General features: G+C 43.6%; 1 protein-coding gene across 2 annotated transcripts in view; it reads right to left on the minus strand.

Moving 5' to 3' along the window:
* Positions 1-20,987, minus strand: part of WASF3 (WASP family member 3) — a 124,947-nt gene that overhangs the window by 37,664 nt on the left and 66,296 nt on the right. For both annotated transcript variants that reach the window (XM_045869226.3, XM_045869224.3), the window contains exon 3: positions 5,612-5,754. In XM_045869226.3, coding sequence (XP_045725182.1) covers positions 5,612-5,744 — 133 coding nt within the window. In that variant the 5' untranslated portion in view covers positions 5,745-5,754. The remainder of the gene's footprint in view (positions 1-5,611; positions 5,755-20,987) is intronic.

Consider the following 20,987-nt stretch of genomic DNA (forward strand, 5'->3'; position numbering starts at 1 on the left):
TCTTAGGAGCCTTCACAAGGGGGGGAAGAGGAAGACCACTATTATCACAAGAACAAAGAGAAAAGTAGTAAAAAACACCCTAGAGGTATTAAAGAGGACTTACAGCATCCTTGGCACAAATGCCTTATGTTCCCATGTTGGTTTTTTGGTTTTTTTTAAGGTTTATTTATTTTAGAGAGAGAGAGAGAATGAGAGTGGGAGAGGGGCAGGGGGAGAGAGGCAGAAGGAGAGAGAGAATCCAAAAGCAGACTCCCTGCTGAGCATGGAACCACTGAGATCAGACCTGAGCTGAAACCAAGAGTTAGTGCTTAACCCACTGAGCCACCCAGATGCCCCCCCATGTCCTTTTCTTAAACAAATTATATTAAAACTACAGTATAATATCAGTAGGAATTTGATTGCAAGATACCATAATTTTAATTGAGCAACTAGCTGACAGGAACTAGAGTACTCAGATTATTAATCAAGGAAAAGGATGAAAAAGCACTCCTGATGTAAGAGTAATTGCTACACTCAACTGTCATTTGAAGAAAAAAAAAATCAATATTCCATAGCTAGAAAACCAAATAATATATTATTAACCAAAACTGTTTTAAAAAAATGGCTTCCCAGGGCGCCTGGGTGGCTCAATGGGTTAAGCATCTGCCTTCGGCTCAGGTCATGATCCCGGGGTCCTAGGATCAAGCCCCGCATTGGGCTCCCTGCTCGGCAGGAAGCCTGCTTCTCCCTCTCCCACTCCCTCTGCTTGTGTTCCCTCTCTTGCTGTCTCTCTGTCAAATAAATGAGTAAAAATCTTTAAAAAAAAAAATGGCTTCCCTGTCCCCCACCCACTCCCCCCAGATCAATCCTATTAGAAGTTAGAAACATGCGGGCGTCTGGGTGGCTCAGTGGGTTAAGCGCCTGCGTTTGGCTCAGGTCATGGATCCCGGGGTCCTGGGATCGAGCCTCACGTCAGGCTCCCTACTCAGCAGGGAATCTGCTCCTCCCTCTCCCTCTGTGCTCTCTCTCTCTTTCTCCCTCTTTCTCTCAAATAAGTAAATAAAATCTTTAAAAAAAAAAAAGTTAGGAATATGCAAAGAAAAAAAATCTGGAAATTACTAGACTAATATTTTATTTTATTGGAGAAAGCCTTGATCCTTTAACTATAAGGCAGTTCAAGGTACATGTTTCCTCTTTCATTTCTATGACTGTTCTTAAACTCATTACAATAATTAATATTTTCTCATTGAAAAGATTTCAATTCCCTGAAAAGCCTGGTAAGTATCTAATGCTGACAAAATTTCTCACCCTTTAAAGTCAAGTATCTAATTTGGATGTAATGGGAACATGGTACCTGGCTAAAAACCTACAAATTCCCCAAATGTTATGCAGAGTTATAGGGGTTACAGAGATCTATTTGGTATCTGGGACCATATTCTTTTCGTCATTATAGAAAGTCATTTGCATCTGCATGACGCTGAACTGCCCCTGGAGATGTGACGAGAATCCGAATGATCTGGTGAATCAGAGCCTTGATTGCTAAGTCTTCCTTTTTGGAAAAGAGCAAAGAAATTCCTGTGGACTCCTGGGTCTGTTCTTCCTCCCTTGGACCTACCAGAGAATTAGTTACCCTGGACCATCACAGTAGGTTTCCCAGGGCAAGTCTCTGTTGCTCAGGCAGATACGATGAGTCTATGGTCAAGGCAAATCCTTCAACTTCCCACGATACTCTGCCCAGATGGCATTTGTAGATGAAGTCCAGCCTCTTTCTGTACTGCTCATGAGAAGTTCAGATGGTGTGCATCACCCATTACAAATCTGAGAGGTGGAGATACTGGGGGGATGCTAATGGCATGTGGGAGGGAAATGGAGCAGATTAAGATGGTATCTGGACCTAATGCATAATGGTTAGATACTCAAAGGAATAAAAAAATAGATTCTGTTTTGACTTTATCTTGGGAATTAATACTCAGTAAAAGAAGACTTTTTTTTAGAAGATTTTTAATATGACAGATACATGCATTCTTAAATTTTCACTTTTTAAGAACACCTGATGAATGACTACAAAATAAGAAAATAACGTAAAAACATTTTTTAAATTCTTATTCTTCCTAACAATTATAGATCATAAAAAGATCAGATCAAAAAATATCTCCTGTAATATATTTCGACTCAGTGGAAAGCCCCCACAAAACCCAAAGATTCACCCAAATTGGAGCATTTATTACATGTGTGAGTGCTGTAGCATGTCATAGTCTGCTTCCTGTTCTATAGCCCGATTCGATGTCAATTATATATGCTTTTTAAAACTCTAAGTAGGCACCAAATTGATTTGTTGTATGCTGTACCTAGAGAGGTACTGAGTGAATCATCACTCATGAATAAATCACTGGTAACCAAAAATGTGCTACTCTATCACCAATAAGTAACAGAGTATATTAGTTTCCTACAATTACATCCTTGGCATCCGTATCAGTCTGCTCTTCTTTCTGTAAGTCCCTTTGGGCTGCAGGCACGGATCGCACAAGGAAGGGGAAGAAAGGAGGTTTGCTCTGGGGATCCCTGAGCTGCTCCTTGAATGGGAGGGAAAGCCCTCCTGCGCAGGTCCAGGGACCAGGTCTCTCTCCACCTTCCTGCACCTAGTGCTCTTTCTCATCATCAGCTCCTGTCTCTATCTGCACATTCCTTTGCCTTCTTCTACCAGCTCGCTTCCTCTGCCTTCTCTTACACTCTGCCCACGATTCCAGCTTCAGCATGCAGGTGGCCATCACTTATTCGTCCTGGGTGACATTTCAGCAGCAGATCCCATAACAGACTAGCAAGGTGTGTTTCTTAGTTCAAACTCCCTGCAAGCACAGGACTGACCCAGCTCATCTTTTCAATCCAGATACATGGTATCGGATTCTGCAGATCACATCTCTAGGGCACACTCCAATCATTCTCTCTCGAGGGATTCCTAGCATCTTGTTTCAAAGCTCCCCCAGTGACTCTAACAGAGACAGGGTTGAGACCCACCGGGGTGGCCTAACTAAGGCCGACTGTCCTTGAGGCCAGTGCCCATCCCTGGTCCACTCATGAGGCAAGAGTGGATTAGGTGGACGTCATGAAACCAAGGCTGGGTGGTACATTACTTTCCCATTGCTGCTTTTCCTTGTTGTGTCAAATGACCACAAATTTAGTGGCTTAAAACAACACACATTAATTATCTCACATTCAAGAGGTTAGAAGTCTGAAATGGAGGGACAACGGGGTGGCTCAGTCGGTTAAGCGTCTGCCTTCAGCTCAGGTCATGATCCCGGGGTCCTGGGTTCGAGCCCCACATCAGGTTCCCTGTTCAGCAGGGAGCCTGCTTCTCCCTCTGCCTGCCGCTCCCCCTGCTTGTGCTCTCTCTCACTCTCTCTTCCGCTCTCTCTCAAATAAATAAATAAAATTTAAAAAAAAAAAAAAGTCTGAAATGGATTCCACTAGGCTAAATCAAGGTTTTGGCAGAGCTGTGTTCCTCCTGGAGGCTCTAGGGGAGAATTCATTTCCTTGTCCTTTTCCACTTTCCAGAAGTGGTCTGCATTCCTTGGCCTGTAGTCTCTTCATTCATCTTCAAAGCCAGCAACAGCTGACTGAGTCTCACATCACATCATTTTGACATGGGTTCCTCCTCCTCCCACATTTAAAGGAACCCTGGGATTACACTGGATCATCCAGGCTAACCTCATTCTCTTGAGATGAGCTGCTAAGTAACGTTCATTTCCCCATCATGTCACACAGGTTCCAAGGATTAAGAGAGGGACATCTTTGAAGGAGCCATTATTATTCTGCCTACCATGAGCAGACTACATGGAACAGAAAATACTGTGTGTGGGGTTTTACTCACAGAAACATGACCAGTATAACACTAGGCTGAGTATTATTACAGCATGAGATACAGCTTGACTATTAAAACTTTAACCATTTGTTGGTTTTCATCTCTTATACTCCACATCAATAGGTATTTCAGCCATAAAAACAAGAGACCAAGCATTCTTATAACAATATATGAACTCAAACAGAAACATTTTTACCCTTCAATAATTTACAAGCTATTTTCCTATAATTATACCAATTTATACACTTTATCAACAACCACTACCCCAAATCAATTGTAATTAGATTCCAAAAGAAATCTATTTTAAAACACATTTTAAGTAATTTCCAAATTGCTTTTCCAATTTGCCAATGATTACATATTAAAAATATAACAACACAGTACAATTCCTTTAAAGAGAAATACTTATTCAAAGTGTCTCTTCTTCAAAATTTAAATAAAAGCACCTGAACATTTTTAACAAACATTTTCCTGTGCTTGAGGCTACTGGTATGTGAAATCATGGAGGTTTTTCTAAGTTATTAGCAGTTTCTGAAAAACTTAACTATGAAAACCTGTCACCCAAAATGCATCTAAACCAAAAAGGAGTGGGACAAAGTGAGAAAACAGGATCATGATATAAATGTAAAAGTTAGGGGGAAAACATTCCAACTTCAAAAAGCTTTGAAGAAAAATGCATTTTCATGTATATCTGAGTCTTCAGAAATGAATTATTTCTGGGTGCCTGGGTGGCTCAGTCACTTAAGCATCCGAATCTTGATTTTGGCTCAGGTCATGATCTCAGGGCTGTGAGACTGAGCCCCTGTTGGGCTCCATGCTGGGCATGGAGCCTGCCTAAGATCCTCTCTCTCCCTCTCCCTCTGCCCCCCCCCAAAAAAACTATTTCTTGGGTATTTCACATTAATGTTTAAAATTAAAATAATACAAAGTCCTGGGGCACCTGGGAGGCTCAGTCGGTTAACTGTCTGCCTTTGACTCAGGTCATGATCTCAGGGGTCCTGCAATCGAGCCCCGCATCGGGCTCCTTGCTCAGCAAGGAGCCAATGCTTCTCTCTCTCCCTCTGCCCCTCGCCCCGCTCCTGCTCATGCGTGCTCTCTCTCAAATAAACAAAATCTTTTACAAAAATAATAAAAAGTCCTTTTTTCCTTGTATTTGCTTGGATTTATAAAATCTAAATATGTAATATATACATAGTACTATATATATATATAATAATCAGCTTATCTGTTGACCTCAATTTGGAAGTCAGTCCCTACATTTAGGTTAAAATCAGCAAATCTCACTATTTTTTGGCTTTAATCTTCAGTTTACTTGGAATATTATTTAATCAACAAATATTTGGGCATCTACTCTAAGCCAGACATGTTACAAGTGTTAACAATTTATCACATTAAAAAAAACCAATTAGTCCTGTCCAAGCTTAAAATAATTCACATTTAAAAAAAAAGTATCAATCATTTTATCCTCATTTACTAAGCTTTTAAAAATTGACACTACTTCGAATCCACACGTTTGGTCTTATCTAGTAATTTGTAAGTTGGTCGATTCTAACTTTACATCTTCAGCACATAGAGTTGGTATCATGAGACCAGTGATTTATTTCACACTGGGAAAACTGGGCGAGCGGGATTTCAAGTTGTTGGTCCTTCAAAGTTGAGGTCTCTTCTTCAGACAAAATTAACTACCAAGCTGAAATCAATCTGCTAATGGTCAAGTTAACAGCATGCCACTGGTCATCAGAAAACAGGTGTTCTAGAAATGAGATGACTTACTTAGACTGCTTAGCTGGCGTATGATAGCAGCAAGAGTACTATTGGTTACACATTCAAGTTCACTGGTAATCCCTTCGGGCAGGGCTCCCCGGCACACGTGCCGGGGTTCGATGTTCCTCTTCACTAAGGGCATGGCTCACAATCTGAAAATTAAAAAGACATGTTTTAAGAAAGCTCAGATTCACATTTTAACAAACTTAGAGTCTGAATTCCCTTCAAAGTTGACTCCTTCCCAGGAATTTTCATTACCCTTTCTACATAAATCCACTAAATATACAACAGATGTTGAATGACTTACATAGACTTTATCGATTTCAAAGAGAGAGAGTACAATCCTACTTCTACAGAAGGATAATGTAAGCAAGATTTCCAGTAAAGTATGAACGACTGAATACATGCATTTTTACCTTCCTTTCCTCTCTAGTAGAATGAAAAGAGAATAAAAAAGGCATAAGCCCAGAAATGCTAAGGGCAGGAAAGGACACAGCAGCCCAAACCTGGACGAGCCCAACCAGATTAAGACACAGAAAAGGCATACCCGGGTTGAAATGAAGGGAGACAGGAAGTGAGCCCGCCTGAACCACAGAACCTTGCCCACCCTGCCCAGCAAAGGCTCAGGAGCAGGAGGTGCCATGTATCCATGAAACAGGTGTGGGGGGACGATGGATCCATAGAGGGGATAAGCTAAAAGAACCAGATGTACTTCAAGGCTCTACAAGAAGGAATATGAAAAGAGGGTGGCTGGCTTTTAAAAATCCATTCACAAATTCCTTCTCCCTCCCCAGGCTGCTTTTACCCCACCGCACCCAGTTGTTTTACTTTCTGGTGAATTCCAGAATTTGGACTTGAGAAACAAAACATAGCAAAAGGTTAGGGCAGGAAATGCACTGAGGCCAAGAGCATTAAGTCAAAGTCTACACTGAATGTAAGACAGAGCTGCTCCCCATACCCTCATTTCCTAGCTTGCTTCTCCACTTGGTTCCCAGAGCACTGGCAGCCTACTTTTCACTCTCCACCCAAAGAGATCAGGACATTCCCCCCAGGATGTTGGAAAAGAAAAGATCTATGAACATGGACACTGAGCCAGGGCTTCTCCCTCTGGGAAATGCAACCAGCTCACCCTACTGTTACACCTGCCAATAATCTCTCCCCACACAATTTCCCATCAGCTTTTGATGCCTTAGACATAAATAAGAATGGACACAGTGAAGGATCACCAGACCTTTCAGGAGAGCCTTCCCCAATGTCCTGGCAATTCTTTTCACTTCTCTCCTCAAGAAGTACATTATAAATTAACATAAAATCTCAACTTTTTGTTTAAGGAGGCATACAGAGTTTCAAACCTACTGCTCATGCAACCAATCTACTGCTCATACAACAGTAGAAAATCCAACGACTGGGATCTACTGTCCTTTTGACAAGATTATATTGCCCAACTTGTAGGAATAGAAACAGAAAAGCGTAGGACATTGGTTAGCAGTCAAACCAGCCCTGAAATGCCAATCTGGAATTCTTGTTATGGGAGACAAATAATATCCTATTTGCTTAAACCACTGTAGTTGGGTTTTCTGTTACTTGAAGTAAAACTGTTTCCCAACGGGCAGGATAACTGAATGGTACCCTGTATCTAAAGAACCTGGAATGTGGTAAGCATGAATAAATCTTTGCCTTTCTTTCCCCTTTCTTTAAAATCTTTGCTCAAGCACCTAATAAATACTTACCGAGCACCTACAACCTACCAGGCGGGATGGGGAGTAACAAGGACCCAATGGGGAATAAAAGCAGACAAGATCCTTCCCCCAGTGGAGCTCTATTCTATGAGGAAGCAAGACATTGATCCAAACACACAGACGAATGAACTCAGGGTTAGAAAACCATTTGGGGGGGCAGGGTGCTGAGTTGTTTGCATAGTCATGGGCAGCCTCTGGTGGATGCAGGACATGACTGCGGACTTGAAATCTGAAGGGTGAATAAGGGTCCTGTGGTAATGTGGAGAATAAAACAAAGGAAGGCAAAAGTGGGAAAATTTCTGTTCAATTATCCAATGTTTTTGACTATTTCTGTCTTATGTTCAGGAAGGTGAGAGTTCAATATACTAATCATATTTTCAGATTCAAATCCTACTTCATCCATTGACTTAGGTACATTGCCTACAGCACACCACTTTACCTCCCTGTGCCTCTGTTTCCCCATTGTAAAGTGGGGATAATAGCAGTACCTACCTTAGACAGTGAGAATCTAATGAGTTTTTACTATATAAATCATTTAGAACAGCCTGGCTTATAGTGGCATTCAAAAAATGTGACTGACTATATTAATTTTATGATATCTTACATGTTGTTATAATGTTATTATTCCTATTATAATAAAAAAAGGAATAGTTTACTAGCGGACGATAAGGCTGGACCAAAGAAAATAGATAACAATAGTTCTATAAAAATTATGTGAAAGAAGAAGGACACACTTAAGGAAGGAGTGCCAAAATATGCAAATTCTAGATCTCCAAGTCTCAAGGCAAAAATGTAAGATTTACTGTGAGTTGTCAGGACTCTCTGGGAGAATCCTTTAGAACAACAGGGTGGTAACTAATCACAATAGCATGAACTAGAAAACTAGAATTTGTCATAAGGAAAAAAATATCATTGATAAACTTAATAAAAGCATAGAGTGTGGAAAGAAAAATACTGAAAACTGATCAACAGGGACTCGCGCCATGAAATTGAGAAGAAAATTAAGCAACAAAGCCCATGATGTCCACAGAGAAGCACAGAGCGACGTGGGGGGAGGGGTATGGTGGCACTTCTAGAGACTGCGCAGGTAAGCTACTGAACTGGATGTTCTACAAGAATCTGAATTCATGGGTGGTCTGCCTGGTTTGTGAAACTGGCCCAAGCATGAATTGGCTTTTAAATCATTTCTCAAAAGAGGGATTTACAAGAGTTCGCGGTAAATGTAAGATTCGGGAGCTGAAGGCTATGCATGTACTATTCCCCTCTTCTGCATTCATTTTGTATTTATTCAAGATAAATGTCACTCTTTTCCCGTATTTTTAGGCCACGGACATGCCCAGAAAACTTGCCAGTACAGCACCTCCCCAGTTCACCACCCACACTTCTTGGGACCTACAATTATCCAAACGCATACAAATGTAATGATACACGTATCACACAGAGGTCCCACCAGCATGTCCCAAACCTGGCCACAGCTAGTTGATACCTCCCTCCCCTCTTTCCCTGGACTGGGTAGTTCCCCAGTACCAGATATGCCTGTCATTCATTAGGGCACAGGCGGCAGCTAGCACAGGCTCTTTGCCATACAGGGAGGCTCGAAAATACACACACGACTTTCCAGACGTTCTCAGCTGGAAGGGCTCATGCCCTGCTCTGATAGCCCACCCACCCCGGCCAAGTCCTTCCGTTTCATATTTAAGACATCCCCCTCTCGTGTCACACAGTGAACTGCTGACTTGACGCTATGGATACCGGGAGGCCCCGGGGGTACTTGGCAGCCCCACTGAAGGTGCTGACCCAGAGGCTTGCTGAAGATGTTATTAGAACACAAAAGAGAAAAGCTTAACTCTGTAGAGGTATATTAACCATGTCTTTTATACCTGTATTTCTGATACTCTGACATCTTGGAGGCAGATGGAGGTCCCTGGACTGGACAGACTGCTCCTCCCAGAATTAAGCCAATTCCTAGAGCTAGCAAACTCACCCAGGCGCTCACTTTTCATATGCAAACCCACCAACCCAGAGCCCACATCTCCTCTGCTCTCACAGCCCAGGCCATGGTCCGCCTGCCCTAAGCACCCCAGTGCCAGGGACCAGGCATCTAGGGTCAATATTATGCCCCAAAGCCTGCTGTAATTATTCAGCAAATCCTAAACCTGCTTGCCCCGCCTCACCCATCCCTTCCCACAGAAACCACAATAAAGGCTCTTGCTCCCACTTCCCTCTGGCGTTCCCTCTGTTTACAGATACCCCTCGAACCTGGTGCTTCCCCCCATGTGGTCCCCTCATGATGTGGCATACTCCTCAGTCTTGGGATCTGCAACACTTATCTTTTCACTGGCAGCCATCGCCTGATCTGTTGGCCTCACCGTACGTCACCTTTTCTGTTACTGTACTATATTACATTAAAACAACAGGAAGTCTGAGAAGGATTCCCCTGAGGCACCACGGCAGCTGTTCATCAGTGTCCCCGCTGACCGTTCCAGGCGACCTGTGGGAGTCTATGTGCCTGGTACCAGGCTAGGACTTTCTCCCAGGGTGGCCTCTAAGCTTTCTGAACTCCGGGACTGAGTCTGCAAGTTCTGTGTTTTCCACACTGACTTTTACGGTTCCCCAACACGGCCTGAGCACTGAAAAACCGTCTGCCAGTTGCACACACACCCACATGTGTAGACAGACACGTCTCGATCTGGCCTTCTCCTTGGGTATTCGTCTGCGTTGTTGCAGCATTTCAGCTCTAATTAACCCGAGTCTTCATTTCTCACGATCATTATGCATCTACTTGGCACTCCCACACTTGTCTGAATACAAATGACAACAGAGGGAGGCCATGCTACTCTCTTCCCAATTTTAGAAAAATTGTTTCGTAGCTCCTTTTTAAAGTCCTAATTACCTAGCGATGACTTTTATGACTTTCCAATTCAGTGTGAAGTACTCTAACACATGTATTTTTCCCCAGATGGCCTTTATTTTTTCTGACACTAATCCAGTTTTGAATAAATTGAACAGCAGGGTAGAGGTAAAGGAGAAAATGTTGGGTCAGTCATTACTCTTGAAAATGCTTTGCAATGACAAAAACAGACATGTAATGAACGAACCCAATTAGTCACCAACAAATAAGACAGGTATGCCTCTCAACTCCTTCACTGGAAGAACTATGACCCATCCAGATCATTCTTTAAAGTTATTCTGTATGCTAAGAAAAAAAAAAAATCAAAGATTACTAATCAAATTTGTAAGGATTATTAGAGGTTACATAAGGTATTACTATTAAACCTGCAGTCTGTCCAACTTTTCTGGGAAATGTTTCAATTTAGAGAGAGACAACCTGGTTCACATAACTGTGAACTAGATTCCAGCTGCGGCTGAAACCAGGCCAGAGCCTTTCCCTGGGAATTCGGAAGTGGGACCCCCACAGCCCGCTCAGCAGCTGCTCTCTTGAACGGCAGGGATGGGTAACTCTTCCACCACAGGGAATGGAGATCGGCAAGGTTAGTCAGCAGCAAGAGATTAGAAGGAAGTAACAAACTGGCAAAGACAAGAGACGGGGGGACAAGGGCACCCCAGAGCTTTGCCCAATCTCCCTCAGATGGCATTGGCCAACGAGGAGAGGATGCTTCCACCCAACCCCCCCACTTCATTGGGGGTCAGACTTGCCTCACAGTTTAATGGCTGGCTCTTCTAGCCTTTTCTCGCCTCCTCTATTTCCTGCCACACAGGCAGTTCCCCCCTAACCAAATCCTCACAGGTGTGATCCCATCCTAAGGGCTGTCTCCCGAGGACCCAGACGAATACAAGTGGCTGCGAGAGTGGTCTGGGAAAACAAGTGCTAAGACAGGGATTTGGGACTTGTGCACAGACTGCCCTGCAGGTGATGAGGAGACGGTCTGGAAGGATGGGCATGGAGAGCCCTGCCACAAGACTGTGGTGCACTTGTGACAGATTCTGTTGTTAAGTGACCCAGAAACTGACCTGGTACAGAGAAATGCCATGACGGGCATAATAATGCAGACCCCTGGAAGACACAGAAGGAAAAACACCTACAAAAACAGCAGGGTTGGCTAGTTACTGCTAGCGTGCGCTGGTGGCCTGCATAAGGGCAATGAGGTCCTGAAAGTTATTAACAAGCAGTTAATAGCTAAGGGAACATTCGAGCCTTCCTGGTGGGTATAAACAGGTCCTCGTCATGACCTGTAACGGAACTATGGACCTAACCGTGACAGCTCTGGAGCTCAGATCTTTTGAATGCTCAGTCAAAGCACTCTATTATTATGCTGGTCCAGGCTGTGGCTTTCAGGGATCCCAACAACTGGAACGGGGACTTCTGATGGATGCTCACGATGATGCTGAGTCCAAACACCTCAGCACACCATGCAGAGGCCTCGGCCCCACCAGTCAGCAGGGGTACTAATGGCACACGTCCCTTTCCGGGTGCCAAGTGGGTGCCCAGTGCCAGGCCCGGGGAGGGAGACTGACAGCATGCTGACTGGGGAAGTGATGCGTGGCTATGCTCTGGAGGCCCTCGTAAGACACACGCTTCTGGAGTGGGGGAGATAAACTCGACGAAGGTTCTGGGTCTGGCGACTCTGGTGAAGCTTCTAGGGGTGTGGCGGTAAGGGCATGCTGGGACAGTGCCTCCTGAGTAAAAGTCAAATCCATAGAGAAGGAAGCACAGTGCCTGTTAGGTTGGGTCCTGGGGGCAACAGGGCCAGAGACTGGGTGACACAGCAGCTGCCAGCTCTGAGTGTGGCCCAGAGCAAGAAAAGACTCTGTCACAGGGCCAGGCTTGGCACAAGCAACCTAGATGTTTGGGCCGTATGACCCAGCGACCCTGGATGGTGCAGACCATGTTCGTAATGGGAAAAGGCACAGACGGAGCCCCTGGCAAGCTCCCAGGGAAAATCAAATGCATGCCTCTGGGATTCTGAAGTCAAGCCATGCCATCACAAAGAATTACACAAAGGTTTAGGAGCCAAGGGATAGAAGCAGGAATGGCCCCACTTACCATCACTGCAAAGAGCCCACTGAGGGGTTCTGTGCTTCCATCCCTGCACCACTGGACTCTGCAGGGCTAGAGGGCCGAGTCAGCAAAAGGGCTCATTCTTGGCAGGGGTATGGTCAGGGTCCCAGTGAACTGCATTCTGGCTCTGGACAGTACTGTGAACTCACTGGGCCAGGGACCAAAAGTGAAGAGGAGGCCCCCATAAAGGCAGAGGAAGCTGGCTGTGAACAGGAGAAAGGGCTGTGTTTACACAAGGGGCAGGGAGGAGCATGTGTGGAGGCCAGCTGACATTCATCTTGTCTGCTTCTGGGATCTGGATAACTTAATCATCTACCTACCTTAGTGAGCTAATTCCTGTGCATGCATGCGTGCCTGTATACGCTGCACCCGCTGACTTCCTGGAGTATCTAACTCATTACTGCTAACTTATTTCTCACAGTGGGGGTTTGTTCTCTGTACCTCGTTTCAGGAAAGTTGTCTTACAGGGCAATTTTGTGTTTGCTTCTACTGAGACCCTGGCACAGGACTGGGGTTCTAATTTCTCACCGAGAGTTCAAGGTTTTTTCTTACTTCTGGAGGCCCAGGCTGATGGCAAGCCATTTCTCTAGGTTGGTGAGCAGTTTTTCTATTCAATTTTTAAGGGATCTGACAACCCTCTGAACATCCCAGCATTCATTCAGAGGATTCAGTTCCAGCTCGCTGTTTCAGGCTGGCCCAAGACACATCTCCGCATCCCGGGTATCATTAGAACCTAGCCTCCAGCCCCTGTTCCAGTGTCCTTCCCCCTCTCGACCCCCTCAGCTTCTAACACCCATGGACGGGCTGCCAATGTGTTCTTTTCAGCATGGCATTGTTATTAAAAACACGTACTGGGGGGCGCCTGGGTGATTCAGTCCCTTAGGTGTCTGCCTTAGGCTCAGGTCATGATCCTGGAGCCCTGGGATGGAGTCCCACATCAGGCTCCCTGCTCAGCCCCTCCCCCGCTGCTTGGGCTCTCACTCTCAAATAAATAAATAAAATCTAAAAAACAAACCAAAAAACCCACACATACATGCACACACACTCAGGCTTTAGCCAGCATTTTTATGAGTTTGCAGCAACTCGAGTAGCTCATTTCACTTCGTATGTATCACTTGTGAGGACACCCTTAAGAACCCCCAGCCTGAGCTCTGCCTCTCCCTCCATCATTGCAACGCGTCACGCTTCCCTGTTCCTCTAATCCTCCCCGATGTGGTCCTCAAACTCTGAACAGTAAGCAGTAACACACATCAGCTGGTGACGAGGTTTCGTGAAAAAATGGATCAAGTGGGTAAAAATGGGGAAGGCAGTGTTGAATATAGAGCATAAAGGTACACTTTACTCTGATTTATGTATTACCTTAAATTAACCCCGAGTCCCTGTGTGTGCTAATTACACCTTCCCTGCCTGCCTTACAGCTTGTTCAGAGGCTCACATGAAAATGTGTGTGGGGTAAAAAAAAAAAAAAAAAAAAAGTAACATACTAATGGTATTATTACTTTAATTTTAATATAAGTATAACATTCATTCCTAAAATAAGATACGTAATATTTTCCCCCAATTTTATAAAAGCTTGGAACTTTCAGCCCCATGCCCTATCCCCCTATTTTCCAGAGAGGGCAGAAGAATGGGAAATGGAATAATCAATCAATGTGATGAAGCCTCCATAAGAATCCCCAAAGTATGGGTTTGGAGATCTTCCAGGCTGGTGAACACATCCATGTATTAGGAGGGTGGCAAACCCCAACTCTGTGGGCACAGAAGCTCCCGCACTTGGGACCCTTCCAGACTTCATCCTATGTACTTCTTCATTAGGCTACTTATCTATATCCTTTAGGATATTCTTTATGATATAATAAACTGGTAAATGTAACTATTTCTCTTGATTTCTGTGAGCTGTGTTAGCAAATGATCAAACCAAAAGAAGGGGTTGTGGGAACCCTGATTTATAGCCAGTTGGTCAGGAGTTCAGGTGATAACCTAGGACATGCAACTGTCATCTGAAGTGAGAGCCATCTTGTGGGACTGAGCCCTTAATTGTGGGGTCTGCACCAACTCCAGTTAGTGTTAGAACTGAATAGAATTACAGGAGATCAGGCTGACATAACAGAGAATTACCTGATGTGTGGGAAACTCATACATCTGGTATGAGAAGTGAAGTGTTGTATGTGTAGTACAGGACTGAGAGTAGAAGAGAAACATGGGAGGGTAGTCTTTTCCTATATACTCTCCTTTGCTCTTTGCCTCCCTCTTTCTAGGTTTCATTTTATGTTTCTTTATTTTTTCTTGAGTATAGTTGACACACAATGTTTCAGGTGTACAACATAGTGATTCTACAAATCTGTACGTTATGTGGTGTTCATCACAAGCGGAGCTCCCATCTGTCACCATACAGCGCTATTACAATACCACTGACTATATTCCCTGTGCTGAACCTTTTATTCTAGTAACTTATTCATTCCACAGCTGGAAGCCTCTACCTCCCACTCCCCTTCACCCATGTTACCCATCCCTCCCCTCCCCTCTGGCAACCATCAGTTTGTTCTCTGTATTTATGGGTACGTTTCTGCTTTTTGTTGGTTTTTTAGACTCCACATAAAAGTGAAATCAAAAGGTATTTGTCTTTCCCTGTCTGACTTACTTCACTTAGCATAATACTCTCTAGGTCCATCTATGTTGTTGCAAATGTTAAGATCTCATCCTAATATATGGCTGAGTAGTATTCCATTATATATATATATTTTTTTTTTTTTTCCATTATATGGAAATGACAAATGTTGGTGAGGATGTGGAGAATGGTGGCAATGCAAACTGGTACAACCGCTATGGAGAACAGTATGGAGGTTTCTCAAAAAATTAAAAACAAATACCACATGATCCAATAATTTCATTTTATACTATTGACTTAAGTTTCAATTAGCTGATTCTTTCCTCAGCTATGCCCAGTTTGCTAACAAACCCAACTCATGTGTTTTTGTTTCCAGTAGTTTCCATTTAACTCTCTTTTTAAAAAATAGTTGGGGCACCTGGGTGGCTCAGATGGTTAAGTGTCTGCCTTCGGCTCAGACCATGATCCCAGGGTCCTGGGATTGAGTCCCACATTGGGCTCCTTGCTCAGCAGGGAGCCTGTTTCTCCCCTGCCTGCCGCTCCCCCTGTTGTGCTCGCTCTCTGTCTCTCTGTCTCTCTCTCTCGTTCTGTGTCAAATAAATAAAAAATCTTTAAGAAAAATTAAAATAAAAAATAGTTTTCATCTCTCTGTTGATATTCTCTACAAGTCCATGCATATTGTCCACCTTTTCTACTACATCCTTTAATACATTAATCACAGTTAAAGTCTCTGATAGTTCCCACTTCTCGATTGTCTCTGAGCCTGTTCCTGTTGATAGTGTTCTCTCCTGACAGTGAGTTGTTTTTCTTGCCTTTTGTGGCATAATTTTTTTTTTTTTGCTCAATGCTGGATATCATTTGTAGAATACTAGCAACTTAGACAAACAGTATTTCCACCTGGAAGTGAGCTTGTGTGGTCTTCCAGCATGCCTTTACTACAGAGGATTTGAATCAACCTACTGTTATCTAATGTAGCAGAGCATCAAAATCCCCCAGCGATGGGCTGCTACCTTGTACCTGGTGTGGAGTTTGAAATGTCAGAGTTTTCTTAATGTTCCTGCTCCACCCAGCAGTCCCTTCACACCTGTGTCATAAAGGAGTCCCTCTCCACATTCTCAACTTCCAGGAGAGGACTGCTGTTGTTTTATTTCTAGATGTGAGGTTCATGGTCGGGGCAGGGAAAGTTCTTGGCTCTTCTGGTCCAGCCTATATCTCAGAAAGGGCCTATGGACCTGGACCTCAGAGCAGGCCTCCTCAGCATCTGTGGCTTTCTTTCCCATGGTAGCTAAACTCTGCCTTGTATTTGTCCCTGTCTTGGGCATAAGAGTTTTCTGCTCCTCATGCAACATAAGCCGAACTCTGTTTTCTATTAGTGAAAGATCGTGGGGCTAAGAGGTTGTTCTGCTTTTGCTACTATGCTTGGTTCCAGAAGCAGATCTTTGCTGGTTACAAAGGGTGGACAAAAGGGTTTCCTAGCCTTCCTCCAGAAGCAGTAATATTTTACTGGGTCCTGGGTGCTAGAGGATCTGCTGCCCTCCCAGCAACTTCTGTGTCAAAGAGAGAAGGGGCGGGATAACAGACCTTACATCCTGCCAGTCCCCTAGTATGATCATCTCCCACACGGCTGTACCACCAGTGGGGTCCTGTCTAGTCTCCAGGCCTGCCACTCATCTTTCTTATGAGCACTTGGTAGAGACCTGCAGAAAAGAGCTTGTGAGTGTGAACCCCCACTTGTATCTGGGCTCCTGGTTATTCTAAACGGATGTGTTAACTCACATTCAACCTTTAAGAACTCATTTTAAATGCCACTTCTATGGTGGTCACCTGTTCCTCCCATGCTCTGCACAACACAAAATAGCTTAAGTGTCCTGCTCTCCTCAGGAGGGCTTGTTACTCTTTGCAATTCAAGAAAAGTTATTACTTTATAGATCAATGGCTTCAACGCTCATTTGCAACTTTTTACATCCTAACTGGAAGAGAAACTCTCTGCCATCATGGTGAGAACAAGATGAACATATCAGCTTCCTCTTTTGTTAAGACTTTAAACAGCTAACTACATTCACAAACGGAAAAGAAAGCAAACTGATATTCTTGAGGATTGAACATTTGAGTGTACTCTAAGTATATGCATGCACAGACCCCAAAGTGAGCAAACTATTTTGGAAAGAAAGGAATTAACACTTAGTATGGATAATAGCTCGCATTTGTGCATGGGATATACTGCAATGGGCAGTATAGATTAAATTGAAACCCACCACTGTGATCATTCCCCAGCTTACACTGCAATTGTAGGAAGGGCTGACTGGATGCAGAGTAACTTCTGTTAACTGCATTAAGTCTTTATGACATATTTTAAAACGATATTACCGATAGAGAAAGTTGAGTGTACAAACTGAATGAACAGATTTGGGGATGGGTTCCTTTCTTCACTCTGCAGCCATAAAGAGCATCCTGTGAGTTCTGAGAGCACGCACCCCCTGCAGAACCTGACAGTGTTAATGATTCTGTCTTTTCTATTCTTGGTGCGCTGGTAACCTTTGCTCTGACTGCCGCGTGTCAGGAATCAAAGTGCGGTGCGAGGCAGGACTAAATCACGTGGTACAGACTAGATTACACACACCAAACTATACGTGTGCGCACTGCAGATGTCCGGCTTTTTAATCATGTTGACTTCTTTGTGCGAGTCTTGTACTCAAGAGGGACCCAGGCAGAGGTGGTCCTGGCCCCACACTCATACAGAACTGAGTGACACAGTGCTGCCAAGCCCTGGCTCCGACTTCCCACCATACTTTCCACGGGGCAAGGGCCAGGTCTGTGCACCCCAGTCTCGTGGCACGCTGCCTGCCTACTGACATTCCCCAGGAGGTATTCGCCACTAATATTACATTCCCACAACCAATGGAAGAGCCTAGATTCCTCAACTCCCAAGCTGTTACATTATCTTCTAGAGCTATACTGCCTCACCTCCTCTTTTAGCTAAGCTTTAGATCAAAGCTGGGAAGGGTGGGGTGGAGGGGGGGGGAAACTGGGTGAGGTTTAATCAATAGCGTTTCGCTGGGATGACTGACTACATTTTGCTCTTCAGAACATGGTATGTTGCCACATGAGACACAGGAAGGTACAGTGAAAAAACACTGGATTAGGAACAGGGGGACCTGGCTTGTGGTCCCAGTTCTGTCACTAACACCGCATGACCCTGTGCAAGTGTCATAGCCAAGGTGTGCCTCAGTTTCCTCTTAAGAAAAACAGATTTGCTCCCTCCGTTCCCTCCAGCTCCAATATGTTTTGTCCTTTCAGTTAGATATTCCACTGCCTTTCAGAAACTATCATATTGGAGTCATCTTCTCTCCAAACACTTAGTGCATTTTTATTATTCTTTAGCCAGTGTCAACAGGAAAGTAGACAAAAATAAGACACAATTCCTTTAGGGGTGCCTGGGTGGCTCATTCGGTTAAGCATCTGCCTTCAGCTCAGGTCACGATCCCAGAGTCCTGGGATCGAGTCTACATCGGGCTCCCTGCTCAGTGGGGAGTCTGCTTCTCCCTCTCCCCCCGCTCATTCTCTCTCTCTCACGAAAATATAAAATCTTAAACAATCCTTTTACTCAGGGAATTAATGGTTTAGTGAGAGACACAAACATATAAACTAAGTTACAACCCAGTGTGATAAGTACTACATTGTAGGTATTTCTCATACCTGGGAAATTAAATTAAATTAAATTTAATTTAATTTAATTTAATTTAATTAGAAAGACTCAGTGGTGGGTGGGGGAGGGGGACACAGCATCACAGACCCTGCAGCACCATGCCTGGCACATGGGAGCTGCTACTCATTAAGCATAGCAGATGGGAGAATGGAGGTCCTTACTCGAGGTTTACGGGAAGCATTCCATCACTTTTAAAAATTGCTAAGCAGCCTCAATAACTAAGCAAGTATCCCAGGGAAAAGCAGCAGATTCATGTCTGCAGAATAACGGGATATACCTGAAATCTGTCAAGTATCTATTTTTGGAGGGCATTCTGAGATAAGAAGCGATCATTTGCCTTTTGTGGGCTACAAACAGGCACCGAAAGACACTTCAAGTGGAAGGTGATATGGGTCTAACTGAAAAGGCAGAGATTCGATGTCTAGGTTAAGACTTCTCCCCACCAAGGTTTTCCCCATTGGCTCCTGTCTTGCAGTTTCTCTGCTGACGGGAGAAACCGCAAAGCCAGTATAAGTGATGAAAAGCAATCTGTCCTAAGTGAGAATATAGAGAAGCAGAGTGGGGATCTTGGCAAAGAACAATCACTAAGAACAATCCTGGGGTCTCTTTCCTCTGCTCTTCTCTCCTGGGTATCATAGGGGAGGGTGATGAGTGCTCAAAAAAAAAAAAAAAGCCTTTGTTCTAGCACCTTCCACCATTTATTTCTATTTATCTACACTTACCTAAATTGATTCTTATGCTTCTATAGTCTGGATTTTTTAATTTAAATAAATTACTAAGTTCTTATTAGATGTGAAATGTTTTAAAAATATATTTGTCTTCTGTTTCCAAGTCCCTTTATAAGGCCCTGCTGTCCATATAACCAGATACTCGGTACATTTGACACTACAGAATATATTTTATATTTGAGCATACATCTGTTTTCTGTTTCTTTGTTGTGTAAATTCATCCTGATTCATGTTGCTACTCCAGGAACCTTGAAGATGCTTTTGCCAGGAACTATTTTCCTTCCCTGTTTTGACCAGCCAGACAAAACCAGCTATTTTATTATAAACTTTTTTAGGTAAATGGAACCTGGGAGATTAAGACTAACTTCTTCATTTTGTCATCATAGATCAAGACAAAGAGATCCCAAATCACCTGCATTATGGAGATTTGCCAAGGACTGAGGAGACATTAGAAGCTCAATCTCTGACTTGGCTGGTGCTCTGCCCACCACATTCCCATTTGTAAATGTTCCCCCTATAAGCCACATTTGTAAATATGCCAACAAGCCAAGGCTACTTCATTTCTGTGTTTTATCAGTACATAAAGGCAGCCAAGGCAGCAAAAATTCTCTGCCCTGGTACCCAAGTAAGCCTTGACTTCTCATACGATGCTTCTAGTCCCTCTCCTTCCCGCTACCCTCCCAACACTGAACCAAGCACCTGACCATCTACGGTGAGTGGTCGACTCCAGTCATGAAAGGAAGAAGTTGATCTACATTTTCAAGTTCAAGTTCCGTTTATAGAAGATACCTTACTATTGTACTAAATAGGTGGTTTTGTCTGGTCCCCCAATTCCTGATGCTGCCTTGTTGCTATATGCATAAGCGTTAGATCTTCTCATCTTATTCTGTTTTGTATTTTTGATATACATGAGTTTTTATAAGTGGCTGGCTTTTGGTTAACCATTCTAGAAAGCCAGATATTTGTGTCCTATCCTATTTCTCAGGCCAGGGAAGCATTCCGCCTACATTTATACTGAGCATGATTCAGCACAACACTTGGTAAGACAAATCCCATTTGACACTGGCCGGAAAGCTGTGGGTATAAGACTATGAGTATATACCCAGTCTCTAAGGAGAATCAGAGAAATGCTGTTGTGTGTGGGTACGGTAAGGAAAACGGCAGTTTAACATAATCTTTGGGACAAGAGAAAGGGACCATCTCCTTTCCCTCGACTTGGGTTATAGGTAACTTACTGCTCTTCTTTAGGCCCTAGCAATACTAAATAAATGTCTCAATCAAAATGAAACATTTATAAGAACTAGGGTTTGTGTGTATGTGAGCGCACTGTTATTAACTCTTTACAGGAAATCATTTCAAAAGCTATATAATTTGAACAGGAAGACTGAAGAAAGAGAAACAAGTCTAGGGGAGGAGTATAAATAGAACATCTTGTCTAGGCTTCTCCTTAGGCTTCAAATCCCCAGAAATGAGAAAAAAGATCTACACTTAAAATATATGCAATAACATGAGAGAACTATAAATGATAGATACTCTCTGAAAGTTAAAAAGCAGAAGGATCAGATGAAAGGACATAATAAGCCA

This window comes from Mirounga angustirostris, unplaced genomic scaffold, assembly GCF_029215605.1.
Source record: "Mirounga angustirostris isolate CCGP_5_RB_7025 unplaced genomic scaffold, mMirAng1.0.hap1 SCAF_3, whole genome shotgun sequence".
Classification (NCBI taxonomy): Eukaryota; Metazoa; Chordata; class Mammalia; order Carnivora; family Phocidae; genus Mirounga; species Mirounga angustirostris.